General features: G+C 35.0%; 1 protein-coding gene across 1 annotated transcript in view; it reads left to right on the top strand.

Moving 5' to 3' along the window:
- The window catches only part of LOC109045522 (CLIP-associating protein 1-like), a 77,175-nt gene that overhangs the window by 18,591 nt on the left and 41,439 nt on the right, over nucleotides 1–17,145 (top strand). Inside the window, 7 exon segments of the mRNA XM_042733462.1 lie at nucleotides 7,443–7,571; nucleotides 8,226–8,302; nucleotides 9,065–9,157; nucleotides 10,994–11,139; nucleotides 13,970–14,090; nucleotides 14,140–14,397; nucleotides 15,195–15,335. Of these exon segments, the coding sequence (XP_042589396.1) occupies nucleotides 7,443–7,571; nucleotides 8,226–8,302; nucleotides 9,065–9,157; nucleotides 10,994–11,139; nucleotides 13,970–14,090; nucleotides 14,140–14,397; nucleotides 15,195–15,335 (965 nt within the window).

The following is a 17,145-nucleotide window of genomic DNA, read 5'->3' as shown; positions in this document are numbered from 1 at the left end:
TTTTTTTAATGTATATATTAAATTATGTGTGCATCTCATCAGCCTGGATACATGTATTATATGTGTATTTTGTCATGATATCATGACTTTACAAAAAAGCAGCTTCACAGTAATAAACATTTAAAAATTAACAGTATTAATTACAGTATGTTAAATTAATCAATTATAAAACAAATCTGATTATTGCTGCAAATTAGCACTAAAGAGACAGCAGTGTCAATGTTCATTATCAGTTGTGCCGTATATAAAACTCGGTTTTATAAAGTTTTCCTGTCATCAAAAGTGCCATATGAAACATTCACAGAGACACAATCTTGTTTAGGAGCCTATATTATGTATTTCTTCTGATATTATTAGACATATTTGATAAATTTTCTGTAAACCACATCACATATATTGAATGTTAGGCTTGTGTTTGGTTGCGTAACGCCCCATCATTTTCTAATTCTCCATTAATAATTTAACTCTATTTAATGATTTAAATAAAATGAGCAAAGAAGATGTTCCGTAACACAAAGTACCAGCTCATTAGTTTTAGTGTTCTGCCCCCTGCTGGTGAAATGTGAGTTTTTTTTTTAAATTATCTGAAATTTATCACAATATTTTAAAATAATTAAAATAATTAAAATATTCTAAAATAATCCGTTTTTTATTTTATTTTGCATTTCGACTTATAACAGGGCTCTGATTATTTGCTTTTATTATTTTTTATACTCCATTTGAATGTTTTTAACCAGTAAGGGTTATAAATAGTGATGTGTTTAATCTCATACAAAGTGGTTCATATGTGTTATGAATTTGAACTCCAAAACTAATTAAATATATGTGTTTTGTGCTGTATTATCTGCTGGTTAACCTGGTGAGTGTGTGACGGTGTGTTTGTCAGCGATGATGATGAGTGTGTGATTCAGCCAGAGTCATGAGCGGATGCAGTCAGCTGTTTGGATGACTCTGTGTGTGTGTGTGTGTGTGTGTGTGTGTGTGTGTTTGTGTGTGTGTGTGTCTGTGTGTGTGTGTGTGTGTGTGTGTGTGTGTAAGAGCACTGATCTGATGAATAATCCAGGACTGATGTCATCAGTAATATCTAATGTCTCCCTTTTTTGTTTATTATTCGATCAGACTGTAAATGTTTTTAGATATTTAGATGTTTAAACTATTGCTGCTTATAATAATAATTATATATTAAAAAATATATATATATTTTTTAGTATTTTAAAAATATGAATTATTTATTAGTTCTTTCTTTCTTTCTTTCCTTCTTTTTGACACTTCTTTTCTTCTCCGACCCCGCCCTCTAGAGACAGGTCAGCCAATCCCATGTGTAGGCTTCAGTGATTATCATATTTTATGTTTATTGTTTTTATTTAAATAAAATGTTATCTTATAATTTTTCATTTTGTATTTTAAGAAATTCTACACAAAATTGGTTCTTTTTTTAGCAGCTTTTTAATTAACTTTTTTGTAATCTTTATTTATTTATTGTTATTGTTATTTATATATCTTTTTATTACAATATATATTTAGATTAGCGCTGTCAGATGATTAATCGCATCCAAAATATAAGGTTTTGTTTACATAATATATGTGTGTGTACTGTGTATATTTATGTATATATAAATACACACACACACATACAGTATATATTTTGAATAAAATTGCATATATTTAGATGTACATATTTATATTCATATCATTTCTATTATATATAAATATATTTCATATACAAATGTAAAAATTTTCTTCTGTATATTATATATATATATATATATATATATATATATATATATATATATATATATATATATATATGCATATATGCATGATAAATATGCACAGTACACACCCATATATCATGTAAACAAAAACTTTTATTTTGGATGCAATTAATTGCGATTAATCATCTAACAGCACTTATTTAGATATATTTTTCTATTACAATATACACATTAATATGCATTATTATTCATTTGTATTTAATTATTTGTTTGTTTATTACTGCAGACTGCCTCCATCCTTTTGACTCGCCTTCTCTCTTATTCTGTTTTATGCTTTTTATTTTTAAATATTTTAATTCTGTCTTTTTATCTTATTTTCAATGTACACTAAATTTGACCAAAAATATTATTATTAAAAAATATTTTAATAGCATTATTCATAAAGTTATATTTTTTTATATGAAATTCTATTTTATTTATTTTTTTAATATTAACATTTTAATAACTTTTTTTATTTATAGTATTTATTTAATTAAATGATTTAATTAATTTTAATTTTTGGATCGCCGCCCCCTGAATTAAACATACTGCATACTGTTTCACATACGATCTAAAACTACAGTATGCAGTGCATGCAGTGAGCAGTATGCTAGTATTCCATTCTGAACACAGCCCATGTGCGAGGCTCCTCCCCCTGCCCTCCTCCACCCAGAGATGTGGGCGGAGCTTCATCAGTAATAGCTCATCCCAGCATGCTCCAGTTTCCACACACTCACACACACACACTCACAGGGAGGGGTCGCGTGCCGCTGGAGGCTGTGTCAGAATGAGGCAGCGTGGGAAAGCGTGACGATATGTTGAGGAAGCTGGTGTGCCGGAGGATCTGCGCCTGTAAGCATCTCACTGTCTGAGCACTGCATGAGCGGAGGGACAGAGACAGAGACACGCAGCTGTATCTCTCTGTGACAGAGACTCACATCTGTCTGTCTCTCTTCCCTAAATCTCATCAAATCTAATAAATGCTACAAAAAGATCCAATCACCGCATGAGTGTGTTTTTTCTTCATTTATGTCCTCATAAACCTCCTCAAAACCTGCATTATGGAACCTTTTAACTGAAAATGCTTAATAGACATTAATAATGTATTCTTTAAGATATGCAAATGCCTTGTGAGGGTTAGAGGACAGAAAGTGTCAGTTTCTCAGCGTAAAAACAAGAACAAAAGTGTGTTTGTAGACAGGAAATGGCATATTAGACTGCCTCCATCCTTTTGACTTGCCTTCTCTATATTTAAGCTTTTTTTTTTTTTAAATAAGATATTTAAAATGTGTTTTTTTTTTTCATTTTACACCAAATTGGACCAATTTTATTATATTAAAATCATATTTTATATATTTTATATTAATATTTCAGTAATATTTTGTTAATTATTTTATTTAATTAAATTATTTACTAATTATGGGCACAAAATGTCCTTGTAACCTGCATTATAAAACTTTCAACTGAAAATGCTTAATAGACATAAAATAACATATTCATTAAAATATACAAAATATAAGAATAAATGTGTTTTTGCAGTTGTCTCTAGAAATAGCATTATTATTATTAATTATTAGTCTGCCTATATCCTTTTCTATTTTTATTTTTATGCTTTTGAAACATTTTAAATAAGATATTTTAATTAAAAGTCTTTTTTTCTTATTATTTTTCATTTTACTCAAAATTAGACCAAAAAATATATTTTTTTATTTTAAAAAAAGAAATATTATTTTTATTTTTTATTAGTATTGATTATATATTTTTAGATTTAAATTTTATGTTATATATTATATTTTTATATTAAAATTTGCATAATTAGTATATTTTCTAAATCATTTAATTAATTTATGGTCACCAAATGTCCTCACAACCTTCCTCATGGAAACTTTCAGTGGAAAATGCTTAAAAAACCTGTAAAATAATGTATTAATTAAAATATGTAAATTGTTTGTGCGGGTTAGAGGACAGAAAATGTCATTTTCTCTGTGTAAAAACAAGGATATGTGTACAAATGTGTGTTTGCAGACAAAATTGTTCTCAGAAATTGCTTGAAACATCATTTTGATGTCATGATTTAAATCATAAATTAAGCAAATGATGTTTAAGTTCTCTTTTAGGGGTCAGAGAAGGGTTTGAGTCTGTTTTTTTATGTAAGAATAATAGATGTTTGTGGTTTAGATGTCTGGATGAACGTGTTTGTTTCCCTGGAGGTTTCTGGAGTAGTTCGGAGCGTGTTAGAGGGCTGTTTGCAGTGAAGGATTGTGGGAGAGAGGTGTTGACACTAATGCATGATGAATAAGGTCGGGTGTGTGTGTGTGTGTATAAATAATTCATGGCGATTGATCGCTGGTCTGGCAGATTTTGGTGATGTTTCCTCACGTGAGCGGCTCTGCCAGGGTTTCCTGAGCTGCTGAGTGAAGGAGGTGACGTCCTTCAGATTCACTCACACACACACACACACACACACACACACACACACACACACACACACACACACACACACACACACACACACACACACAGCACATCAGAAGTAGGGATCGACCGATATGCATTTTTCAGGGCCGATGCCGATACCGATTATTACAGATCAAGGAGACCGATAACCGATATTTTGAACCGATATGTGTCTAGTGTAAAAATGCAAATTAATGTCAAAATTAAGAATAAAAAGGCATCTGACAAAGACTCTCTTTAAATTATTTTTAACACATCTTTAATTCTGAGAACTGTTCATAATAACAACATTAATATTAATAATAACAACAAACATAAAAAGTGCTGGGAGCATCCATCAGCAGCATTCTGTAAAATAAGTAAAACTTAAAGCAAATTTAAACAGCAACAAATGAACAAATAATGGAAAATAAATGTAATCTATATATAATATATATATATATATATATATATATATATATATATATATTGTGTGTGTGTGTGTGTGTGTGTGTGTGTTATATTTTCTGTGTGTGTGTGTTTTTTTTTTTTTTTTTTTATAATATATTCGCATTTTATTTGCAACCCAGAATTGCATTAAAATCACACACAACCCATAATGTAATAGTGTTTTTTTTTTTTTTTTTTTTTTTGACTGTTTATCACGGCGATACAAACTAGGAAGTATACAGGACAGCGTCATCCAGAAACGTGCAATGTGAGATTATTGACAATTTACGTTATTAGCATAGGGTTATTAGCAGGGTGCGATTTGTGAAATAAACAGAGGGGGGATGCTTTTGAAAGATTTTATGAAATGTTTTTAATACGACGGAAATTGTATTTAGTGTGATCTCAGTTTAATAAAAACATTGTAAGCCTACGTTAGGCCTATTAATTGTAATGATTTAATGTCCACTGTTATTCAAACAACAAATTACATCGAGAAAGCGAGCAAAGAACACACAACGGAGCTTTTTGAAACTCCGAATCAGTTAAACCATTGCGTCGCAAAATGATTCACTGTTTCGATGCGCTTCAATCGGATCGCGTATCGCGAATCATTTGATTCAGATCTGGACGTCAGAGCGGGTTTGCATGATTTTTTTATCCCCACCGGGGATAAAAGTTATTCAGCAGAGGCAGGGATGCATAGACCAGAAGGGGGGAAATCCCCCCATCCCCCCCGGCAAATCGCACCCTGATTATTAGTCAAATGAGAGAGCGCGGCCGCGGAGATAACTAAATCAGGAATAGGGAGCTCGCGTCGCGTCAGGGCGTCAGAGCTCGCGCTTGATGCCCTTTCAGCTCTTCAAAATTGCATAATGGTAATTCTGAATCTGTATGATAAATTATTTTGCAATCATGTTAGAATAAAGCAATATTTCTCCAAATATGCGAATTTTTTTTTGACTAAGAGCCCTAACGGAACGGACGCTGTTCAGTGAAGCTATGTGAACAACACAAAAAAAAAAAAAAACGCAGCAGACGTGAGTGAATTAATTCGTGTTGATAATCTATTCACAATACAACGTTAAGTTGGCCGAATGGTGAGAGAAGAAGGTTTTAGTTTCACTATCTCAGCACTGATGTGATGATCCGTTAAAGCATATCACTGCAATGACGGACATTGACCGGCAATTCACAGTATAATAACTGAACGGGGCTTGTCATCATAAATCGATTATATTTAGGTGTTTTGCAACTTCAGTGTAGCGATTTATTGCAACTTCAGGAACGTTTACTGCATTCTTACCTTCGAGAGATAACTTATTGATGTGTGATGATGATCACTGAAACAGCTCCTGTGCTTTCGGTGTGAGAGCGGAACATTTTTTCCAGCCGCGCCAGCCGTATTGATTGGCCAGGCTCCTGACTCCCAACAAATCAGACGGACGATGGGCGGGGCTTAGTCTAGGCCACAGCGCGGTGCGCTCTGACTGAGGTGGCTGGATCAGTGCCCGATCGCGCATTTCAAAATAAAATGGTTTTATCGGCAAATCGGTTTTGAAAATGGCCGATGCCGATAACAATAAAAAATGCGCTGTGGTAACTCAAGATTGGCCTGTTGACAACAATAATCCAACCCCTAATCAGAAGTCTGTAGGTGCAGTGTAATATCAGGATGTTCAGAACTTCATTTGAATAACTTTAAAGATGATTTTCTCAATATTTAGATTCAGATTCCAGATTTTCAAATAGTTGTATCTCGGCCAAACATTGTCCTCATAACAAACCATACATCAATGAAAACTTACTTAAAAACTGACTTACGACTGGTTTTGTGGTCCAGGGTCACATATGTGTATGTGAAAAAAAGCATATATAAACCTAATAAAAATAATAAAAACCCAAAATAAAAATTTTATTAATACAATTACTTCTACAAATTTCCCTTTAAAACCTTTAAACTTAAAAAAAACCCCACTAATAAAATCTTTATAATACTAATACTAATGAAATTGCATTAAAATTAAAATGGCAATATAAAAAGTCAAAATATTTATGACAACTCCGCTTCGCGTCGTGGCCACATCACCACCTCAGATGTGCAGTATTTTTCTAATAATTCAACGAGCCGTCATCAAGTATTCTGCTTATACTGTGGTTACCACACCACAAGACATCGATCAGATGATATATTTAAAGGGATTCGTCTGGTTTTTGAACTTAAATCGCTATTGTGAGTAGGATTATTTCATCCAGTGCCTCTTTTGCTGGTTACAAAACGTCATTTTAAAGCTGGTAATGGAGGCTTGAGTCGTTGATAGCATGCTAATGCAGTTATTAATGAAGTTATTAGAAAGAGAGCGAGAGCGACAGAGACACAGAGAGCGAGAGAGAGAGAGAGAGAGAGAGAGAGATTGTGTTAATTAGGCTAACGTACCTCTGTGCGTCTCTAAACACTCTTCTGCTGCAGCGTCTCTAAACAGCGCTGTTATTACATCACTAGTGAGAAATGTCATGTGTAGCCTTTAAGCTGCTACACTGTATAGGCTAACTGATAAAATCGTCAGGGCAGCGCTGACAACACCTTTCTGTGCAAACCGCGTGACCATTATTACAGTTTTACTATGTGAAGTGATATGGAACTGTAATGTGGTCAAGAGAGCTGCCTGGAACTACGTTCGCCGTGCGTTCCCCAGAAAATAATTGCACACCTCAGAATGTTCGTCAGCCAATCAGATTCAAGCATTCAATGGCCCCGTAGTATAATAATATATAAACTGTGTTTTCCCTGTCAATCCTCAGATAAGAGCATCGATGATGACGAATCGGTGGATGGAGGTCGTTCCTCGTCGACCTCTAAAGGAGCGTCATCGGTGCGGCGGACAGGATCCATGCGCAGACCGAGCTCTGCGTCCAGCACCAAGAGCTCAGGTCAACAACCTGCATCTCAGACCTTTGACTGTTATTATGCTATTTTTATGAAATTAATGGTTTTGCTTGTGTCTTCTGATCTAGTGTTCCAGTTTTTCAGTTATAAAAGTAATAAAGCATTTCAGTGCCGTGCTGCCTTATTAGCTGTAGCTATCTTTACAGCCTCAATTACAACACACTTAAAATATAAGAACGTATATCTAATATATATATTTTTAGATATATGTTCTTATATTTTAAGTGTGTTTTAATTGAGGCTGTAAATATAGCTACAGCTAAATTATACAATTTTTAAAATTTATTTTTTTATTTTCATTGTATATACAATAAAAGAAATATTATAAAATGTTATTTTGTATAGAATAAAATATGTATAAAATAAATATTAATTAAATATTTTAAAAATGCTTATATATATTATATATATATATATATATATATATATATATATATATATATATATATATATAAAATAAATAAAAAACATTAAATATAAAATATATATATTTAAAACTTACTGGACATAATAAAAATAAAACTTTAAATAAAGAAAATATTTAAAAAATGTTTACACATATATATAATAAAAATATTACATATTAAATATTAAATATATATTTAAAACTGACTGGACATATTGATTGTTCTTATCAGGTAAGGAGAGCTCTGGTGCCGGTGCTGTTGATGAAGAAGACTTCATCCATGCCTTTGAAGATGTGCCAGCCGTACAGGTAAGCATTAGTAGGCTTCGTAACGCTTATATGTTCAACAATGTTAGGGGTCAGTAAGAGTTTTTATATAAATTAATATTTGTATTCAGCAAGGATGCATTAAATTGATCAAAAGTGACAGTAAAGACATTTATAATGCTACAAAAGATTTCCATTTCAATTAAATGCTGTTCTTTTGAACTTTCTATTCATCTGTGAATCCTGAAAAATAAAATGTATCACAGTTTCCACAAAAATATTGAGCAGCACAACTGTTTTCAACACTGATAATAATCAGAAATGTTTCTTGAGCAGCAAATCATCATATTAGAATGATTTCTGAAGATAATGTGACACTGAAGACTGGAGTAATGATGCTGAAAATACAGCTGCGCATCACAGAAATAAATTATATTATAATACATATTCACATAGAAAACAGCTGTTATAAATCTTTTTTTTTTTTTAAGCTTTATTAAACCAGGAAAGAAAACTAACTGAGATTAAAATCTCTTTTGCAGGAGTGTCCTGGCCAAGATAGGCAGCCCAAATTTACAAATACATGTAACAAACAGTAACATACAATACTGTACAATAACTGACCCCGAGCTACATCCAAATGCATCTGTGTGTCAGTAACTCAAGGAATCATCAATACCTCAGCAATAACGTCTGTAATGTGGAGTGTCAGCCTGGACTCTGCATTCAGTGGTTTTCCATTAGAGATCTCTGGACAGATGCCAGTGTTCAGTGAGTTTGATGACGCTGTTGTTTCACTCACAGATTTACTCACCTCGAGAGCTCGAGGACTCCATGAACAAGATCCGAGAAATTCTGTCCGATGACAAACACGATTGGGAACAGCGAGTAGCTGCAGTGAGTGATTTCACATTTATAATGGAATAAAATGGCTGCATGTTACTCATCTCTCTGGAATACTTGATTGTGATTGGTCGATGGCATCATTCTGTGGTCATGTATTTGTGTATAATGACTCTAAACCATATAATTATTTATTGTTTCAGTGATTTTATACATAGCTGTGCTAGTTTCACGTCTCTCGTTTTCTTTCTTCTCACGTAATATAAAAATAATCAACAAATAATTTAAACTCAAATCAGTATTTAATGTCCATCATTTATTCAGTTGTTTAGTAAGAAGGGAAATGTGAAGTCAAATGGTCATTGTTGCAAAATTATGGAAAGCCGTTTCTGCCACAAGATTTCTATCTCAGTTTATATTTCATTTCTGTGTTTACATCTCAGTTCTGAGTTTATATCTCATAATTCTGAGTTTATATCTCAATTCTGAATTTATATCTCATAATTCTGAGTTTATATCTCAATTCTGAGTTTGTATCTCATAATTCTGAGTTTATATCTCAATTCTGAGTTTATAACTCAATTCTGAGTTTATATCTCAATTCTGAGTTTATATCTCAATTCTAAGTTTATATTTCATAATTCTGAGTTTATATCTCAATTCTGAGTTTATATTCCACAATTCTGAGTTTATATTTCACAATTCTGAGTTTATATCTCATTTCTGAGTTTATATCTCAATTCTGAGTTTATATTTCGCAATTCTGAGTTTATATCTCAATTCTGAGTTTATATCTCAATTGTGAGTTTATATCTCAATTCTGAGTTTATATCTCAATTCTGAGTTTATATCTCAATTGTGAGTTTATATCTCAATTCTGAGTTTATATCTCAATTCTGAGTTTATATCTCAATTCTGAGTTTATATTTCGCAATTCTGAGTTTATATTTCGCAATTCTGAGTTTGTATCTCAATTCTGAGTTTATATCTCAATTCTGAGTTTGTCTCAATTCTGAGTTTGTCTCAATTCTGAGTTTATGTCTCAATTCTGAGTTTATATCTCAATTATGAGTTAAATCTCAATTCTGAGTTTATATCACAATTCTGAGTTTATATCACAATTCTGAGTTTATATCTCACAATTCTGAGTTTATATCTCAATTCTGAGTTTATATTTCGCAATTCTGAGTTTATATCTCAATTCTGAATTTATAACTCAATTCTGAGTTTATATCTCAATTCTGAGTTTAAATCTCGCATTCTGAGTTTATATCTCAATTCTGAGTTTATATTTCGCAATTCTGAGTTTATATCTCAATTCTGAGTTTATATTTCGCAATTCTGAGTTTATATCTCAATTCTGAGTTTATATTTCGCAATTCTGAGTTTATATCTCAATTCTGAGTTTATATTTCGCAATTCTGAGTTTATATCTCAATTCTGAGTTTATATCTCAATTCTAAGTTTATATTTCACAATTCTGAGTTTATATCTCAATTCTAAGTTTATATTTCGCAATTCTGAGTTTATATTTCGCAATTCTGTTTATATCTCATTTCTAAGTTTATATCTCATTTCTGAGTTTATATCTCAATTCTGAGTTTATGTCTCAATTCTGAGTTTATGTCTCAATTCTGAGTTTATATCTCTGTTCTGAGTATATTTATCTAAATTTTTTATTTATATCTCGATTCTGAGTTTATACCTCACAATTCAGATTTTTGTTTCTCAGCTTCCGTACAAAATAGAGCCTTTCAGAATGATGCAAGACCATTTTGACATGTTTATTTTGTAAAGTACGATCAAACTGGTCATTATCACATCAGTCCAGTATTATGGGGTCATGTTATTTGAATGTGATCATTGACCCATTGATTTGTTTATCTACAGCTGAAAAAGGTTCGTTCTCTGCTGTTGGCCGGCGCGAGCGACTACGATGTTTTTTTGCAGCAGTTACGGCAGCTGGAGGGGCCGCTCAAACTCTCGGCTAAAGATCTGCGCTCGCAGGTGGTGCGCGAGGCCTGTATCACACTCGGGTGAGTGAAATGTTTGGTTTTAGAGTAAAAGATACTTCAATAAAAGCTGCTTCAGCTCCTGAATTGTTTTCTACAATGTAAATCAGTCTTATCCACTGATAGGCTTTCAGATATACCTACATCTTTCCAGTTTGATGAAGTTGCTGGTTTAAACCATGATCCCGTTCAGCCCTAGTTGAAGACGGACTTACTGCTGAGTGGTGCTGACAGACTTAGTTTAATGAAAAGAATCAATTAGTTTAAGTGGTCTGGTTTCAAACATTGGACGGATTCCAGCATCGTAAGATCTGCTGCGCTCCATGATGGAGCAGGGAATGTGAAGCACTTTGTGTGCATGAAAACACACACTCTCATTAGACCGTCAGGCTCTGTTCCAAACCATAGGCAACTACCTTCATAGGCAACATCACAGCTGAAATGGTGCCACAGAAATGACTGATTTGGAACACAAATATAGCTCCTGGCATCGAGCGCTGTTGGCATCGAGCCTGGAGAAATGTACCCACACTTTTGATCAACTTTTCCACATCTTTAAGGTATTATGTGTGTGTGCTCGCGTCTCATATAAGTATGCGCGTGGAGAGTTTGTGCGTGCGCGCGCCTCATATGAGTGACTTTATGTGTGTTGTTGTGCATTTCATATGTACTTGTTTGAGCACTGACGTTGACGAGTTAACTCCTTAGGTATCGAAATCTGGAACCGAACAAGATGTAATTTTTTGATACTCGATAGTATCGAGGCAATTCGGTCGGTACCTAAAAAGTATCGTGATTAATCGCATCCAAAATAAAAGTTCCCAACCCTCTGGAGTCTAAGGGTATTTTTGGGGCCTGGAGAAGTTTTGTCATGCCCTGACATTTGTGCTTTTTTCAGTTTCTTATAAATATCTAAATGGCTAAAGTGTAATCTCACTGTAATCAGCACAAAATAGGCTATAATAATATGTGAGCAGCAGGTATGTACATGATTGTGTTTTTTTGAGAAAAAAATGTTATGCGTGGTTAGTGAAAAACTAAAAATGTTAAATAACTTGAATAAGGCAATAAAACACATACAGAAAATTGGTTCCCAGGAATTTTGAGAACTGGAGCTTGTAGCCTAGAATTTTTTTTTTTTCTAAATGATGTGAAAATCATCTTGTTTACTCACTTACAGAAAACAATATATTGATTTAAATTTTCTAAGACACTTTTTGTTGGTAAAAGTCATATGCGAGTAGGCGTCAACTATCATGAATTCACACCTGAGAAGACAAAGACCTGCATAATGAGCTGCATAATGAGCCATTCAGTCAGCTGTGTCACTGAGAGGGATGAGTTACAAGAAAGAATGTGAGGACAAAATAAATGTATATAATTTTATGTTTGTAGTTTTATTTAGAATATATTTAATTATCCCACAACATAATTTAATATTCACTTGTGAGTGCAGTTAAACAGTTTATTAGGAAAAATCAAAGCTGACTTTCAAACTGAATTTTTGCATCATTACTCCAGTCACACAATCCTTCAGAAATCCTTTTAACAATCTTATTTTCTACAAAAAAAACAATTATTGTTATTATCATCATTATTATTATTATTATTATTAATGTTGAAAAGAGCTGAGAATATTTTTTTTAGGTTTTTTAGGGAGGATAAATTTAAAGAACAGCAATGATTGTTGCATTTGTTACAGTTACATTTATTGTTACATTTATATTATTTACATCAAGCTTTTGAATGGTATAGTAGTGTATATTGTTATTGAAACTTCATAATATTTCACTTGATTATACATTTAGTCAGGAATTATAGGTTGGAAAAAGTCTTTGGAAAAAGTCTAACTAGTAAAATGTTTACACGTTATGTGAAAACTAGTACAAGTATATAAATAATAAATAAGAGACTTACTCATGTTTATGATCTCTGCTGAATAAAGTGCTTCATTCTTTTTTCTGAGGAAATCCAAATCTCAAATCCTCAACCACATCACATCTTTTTGGGGTGAATTATGTCTTATTCCTCTCATCGCGAAGCAAACAGTAAAATAAAAAAAACTTGCAGAACATTCTAGCTGCGTTGTCTTCTGTTGTGTGGGCGTATTCAAAAGCCGCGCGCTTCAGTGAAACATTTGAATCTCAATAGCGCGCTCGCGCGGGGGCGTGGTCGCATTAGAAGATAATGAAGGGAGACGTGAAAAAACGGACATCGCGTTGTTTTTCATATGGATTACTTTATCACAGAATATTGTTTTCAGCAGCACTTGTTTAGTTTAAAAAAGTAGACATGTCAAGCTTTCTATAGATATCTCTCTCATGTCTCAGTGTTGAGTATTCACTGAGTACAGTTCATTTTAATGACGCATTTGTATCTGAAGATCAGCGCAGACAAAGGCTGCAGACAGCACTCCTTGTTTGTTATCTTTATTTTATAAGTGCACAAAGTTCTGTTGTTATTATGTCTGTATACAAAAAAAAGTAGACCCTTTACAGATTCGATTGATGTATTGCACTTATCTGTACAATAAAAACTGAAAGTGTAATTTAAGTTCTTTTCGGGGTTATCAGGAGAAAATACCCCAAAACGCGTATACGTGTTAATCGACTCCAGAGGGTTAATCATGATTAATCGCATCCAAAATAAAAGTTCCCCTTCAGGAATTCCAGCTGCGTCAAAACGCTATGGGGATGCCTTCTGCATGACCATGCTTTAAATCACGTGAGCAATCAGTCCAATGGATGGGCGAGACATCACGGGTGGGGTGTCTTAGAGACCAGGGAGCTTTAAACGTGTGGTGGATGTGTGTGTCAGTTCCATTTGGGGAGCATCACTTGTCGTACTCCCCCAGAATATTGGGAGTCAGAGTGGTGCTCCCAGGCCGAAGGCTTCTAAACAGAAGGCAGATCTGTGGACTGTCATTCTCGCTGGATAATCTGGAGAGACTGATTCCCCTAGGAGACTATTTGGCAGTGTGGAAGCTTCTCCCAAATATGTCTCAATGATTCCTGCACACTGTAGAAAGTGGCTACCACGTTCAGCGGTCAGCCTTGTTTTAACGGGGTGATTCTCACTCTGGTGGGCCCCGAGCAGGCTCTGGTAATGGAACAAGAAGTAAACACTCTCTTAAGGAAGGGGGCCATTGAGGTGGTCCCTCCTCTCAACAGAGTTTCCGGGTTCTACAGCCGGTACTTCATCGTTCCGAAGAATGATGGAGGGTTGCATCTGATTTTAGATCTGCGTCAGTTGAACCACTCAGGCCCTGTCCACACAAACGCGGTTTAAAACAGCAGTTTTTTCTATGTGGTTTGGCCATTCGTCCACATGCAAACTCAGCGCCAGGTCGATGAAACATTTTTGAAAACGCCTGCCAGGGTGAAGATTTTCAAAAACTCTGTGTATCGTGTAGACGGCGAAACCAGTGTTTTTGGCTTGTGACGTCAGAGCCAGCGCTGTTAATCTCTGCCTACTGGAAAGTTTTTCAGGCTTCTGATTGGCAAACATGGCTCTCACAGTTGAGATAATATCGCCACCTGTCGGCTTGGCATGCTCTTGACAGTGCATCATAGCACGCATTTGCGTTTTCATGTGGACAGAGATTTTTTTAAAAACTAAAGAGAGAAAAACTCTGTTTATAAAAAATACCCATGTAAGACATGGCCTCAGTCACGCGACTGAAGCTCGGGATGCTCAAATCAAGACCGAGGACTGGTTTGTCACGATCGATCTGAAGGACGCATACCTCCACATTTCCATCCTTCCTCAACACAGGAAGTTCCTGAGGCTTGCTTTCTGGGGCGAAGCTTACCAATATCGGGTTCTTCCATTCGGCCTTGCACTCTCACCCTGAACTTTCACCAAGTGTGTGAATGCTGCTCCGGCTTTGCTGTGACTCCAGAGCATCTGCATATTGAAATATATCGACGATTCATTGATATTAGCTTAATCGGAGCAGATGGCGGTTCGGCATTGAGATGTCGTTCTCGCCCACATGAAAGAGCTGGGGTTAAGACTGAATTGCGAAGAAAAGTGTGCTTTCTTCATTACAGAGGAACACTTATCTGGGCGTGGTGTAGGATTCGACCATGATGCAGGCACGTTTGTCTCCTGCTTGGATCGAGTTGATCCTCACTGCAATCGCGAGAGTGAAAGAAGGCCGGTCACTCACTGTTAAGCACTTTCAGAAACTGCTGGGTCTGACGGCAGCTGTGTCCAACGTAACCTTTTGGCTGCTGAACATGGGGGAAGTTGTGGCCTAGTGGTTAGAGAGTTTGACTCCTAACCCTAAGGTTGTGGGTTCGAGTCTTGGGCCGGCAATACCTTGACTGAAGTGCCCTTGAGCAAGGAACCCCCAACTGCTCCCCGGGTGCCGCAACGTAAATGGCTGCCCACTGCTCTGGGTGTGTGTGTGTTCATGGTGTGTGTTCACTGCTGTGTGTGTGCACTTTGGATGGGTTAAATGCAGAGCACAAATTCTGAGTATGGGTCACCATACTTGGCTGTATGTCATGTCACTTTTTTCACTTTGTTTTTTTTTTTTTACATGAGACCCCTACAGTGGTGGCTCAGGACCAAGGGGTTTTCCCTGAGGGGCAACCCACTTCGCATGATCAAGGTCACATGGCGATGCTTTCGTGCCTTAGACATGTGGAGAAAGACTTGGTTTTTGTCTCAGGGCTCGATGTCGGGGACTCCTTGTTGTCGCATAATGCTAAAGACAGATGCCTCCCTTGGCCTCCATCTCATGTGGCACATCAACAATATTGGCCCCATGATCAGTAGTTATGCAGGAGATTTTTCTTTCTACTATTTTCCAGTCATGTATACTCTCCCGAAATGCCTCTTCCAGGTTGTTGGCTGTATGGCTTTCTGGCATGAAGCTTGTGAAAGTCGTGACATTTGAAGTGAAAGTGAAAGTCGTGACATTTGTCAAGTATGGTAACCCATACTCTGAATTGGTGCTCTGCATTTAACACACACTGCAGTGAGAAATGAACACACCATGAACACACACCCGGAAGCGAGGCATTTTTGTAGGCATTTTGATTCTAGTGTCCACTCTTTGCTGACGTAGTGTGCGGTCACTGACATGTAAGGCATCATGTTGCAGCTGGACCACATGTCAGTTGAGAGGGCCAAATATTCCATCCAGCACTGCTGAAATATTTGCCCTGATGTTGTTGTACAACTTTGACACTGTCTTCAACTAGAATAACAATGCATCACAAACCACCTTACAAATGTTTGCAGCATGGCCTTAAATGCGCTCTTCTTCGTATTAAAAGAAACCATTTCTTTTGTTAGGTAGAGCGAGTTACAGCATCAGTACACTGCTTCCATCTTTCGCTGTCACGCTTGTACTTTGTACTTTTGGCAACTGGCTCAGATATGGTTGGTTGGTCCCGAAGTTCAGTTGTACGTGATGAAATTGGCAATGAACTGTATTCCGTGGGATGGCACACACGCAAATGGTCATGTAAATTGCCTTCACACCACTTCAGACGTGTCTCTTGGCTGTCGTCTTTCATAAGGTCTAAAGCCAAAGTATTGTAATATAAAATAATTATAAATTTATTATATTGTGTGTGTGTGTGTGTGTGCAATAATTAATACTATATTATATAATATGTTAAATATATTGTATTTAATATAAAATATTTATATATTTATTTAATTTAAAAAAATATACTATTAATGATAGTTTTACTATTATTTCACACAGACACATATGGAAGCAAAATAATGCCAAATGTTTTTGAATTTAAAAAGCTTGTTGAATTACAATAATTGAAAAAATATGCATTGCATTAACCGCATTTGCATATTAATGCATTGCATTTAAGTCTTGCATTATTATGGGCTGATATCCAACATGGTTGTAAATTTAAGCCATGAATATTTCAATTAAAAACATTTCAAACAGATTTTTTATAATCAAAAATTCAAGAATCCATATTCACCTTTCAGATTTCACTTCCAAAATATTCGATCTGTTTAAAAATACAACCTATAATATTCAACAAACAA

The sequence above is a fragment of the Cyprinus carpio genome, chromosome B11, assembly GCF_018340385.1.
Source record: "Cyprinus carpio isolate SPL01 chromosome B11, ASM1834038v1, whole genome shotgun sequence".
Classification (NCBI taxonomy): Eukaryota; Metazoa; Chordata; class Actinopteri; order Cypriniformes; family Cyprinidae; genus Cyprinus; species Cyprinus carpio.
Note: the sequence above shows the minus strand (reverse complement) of the source record. Positions and strands in the feature narration are given on the sequence as shown.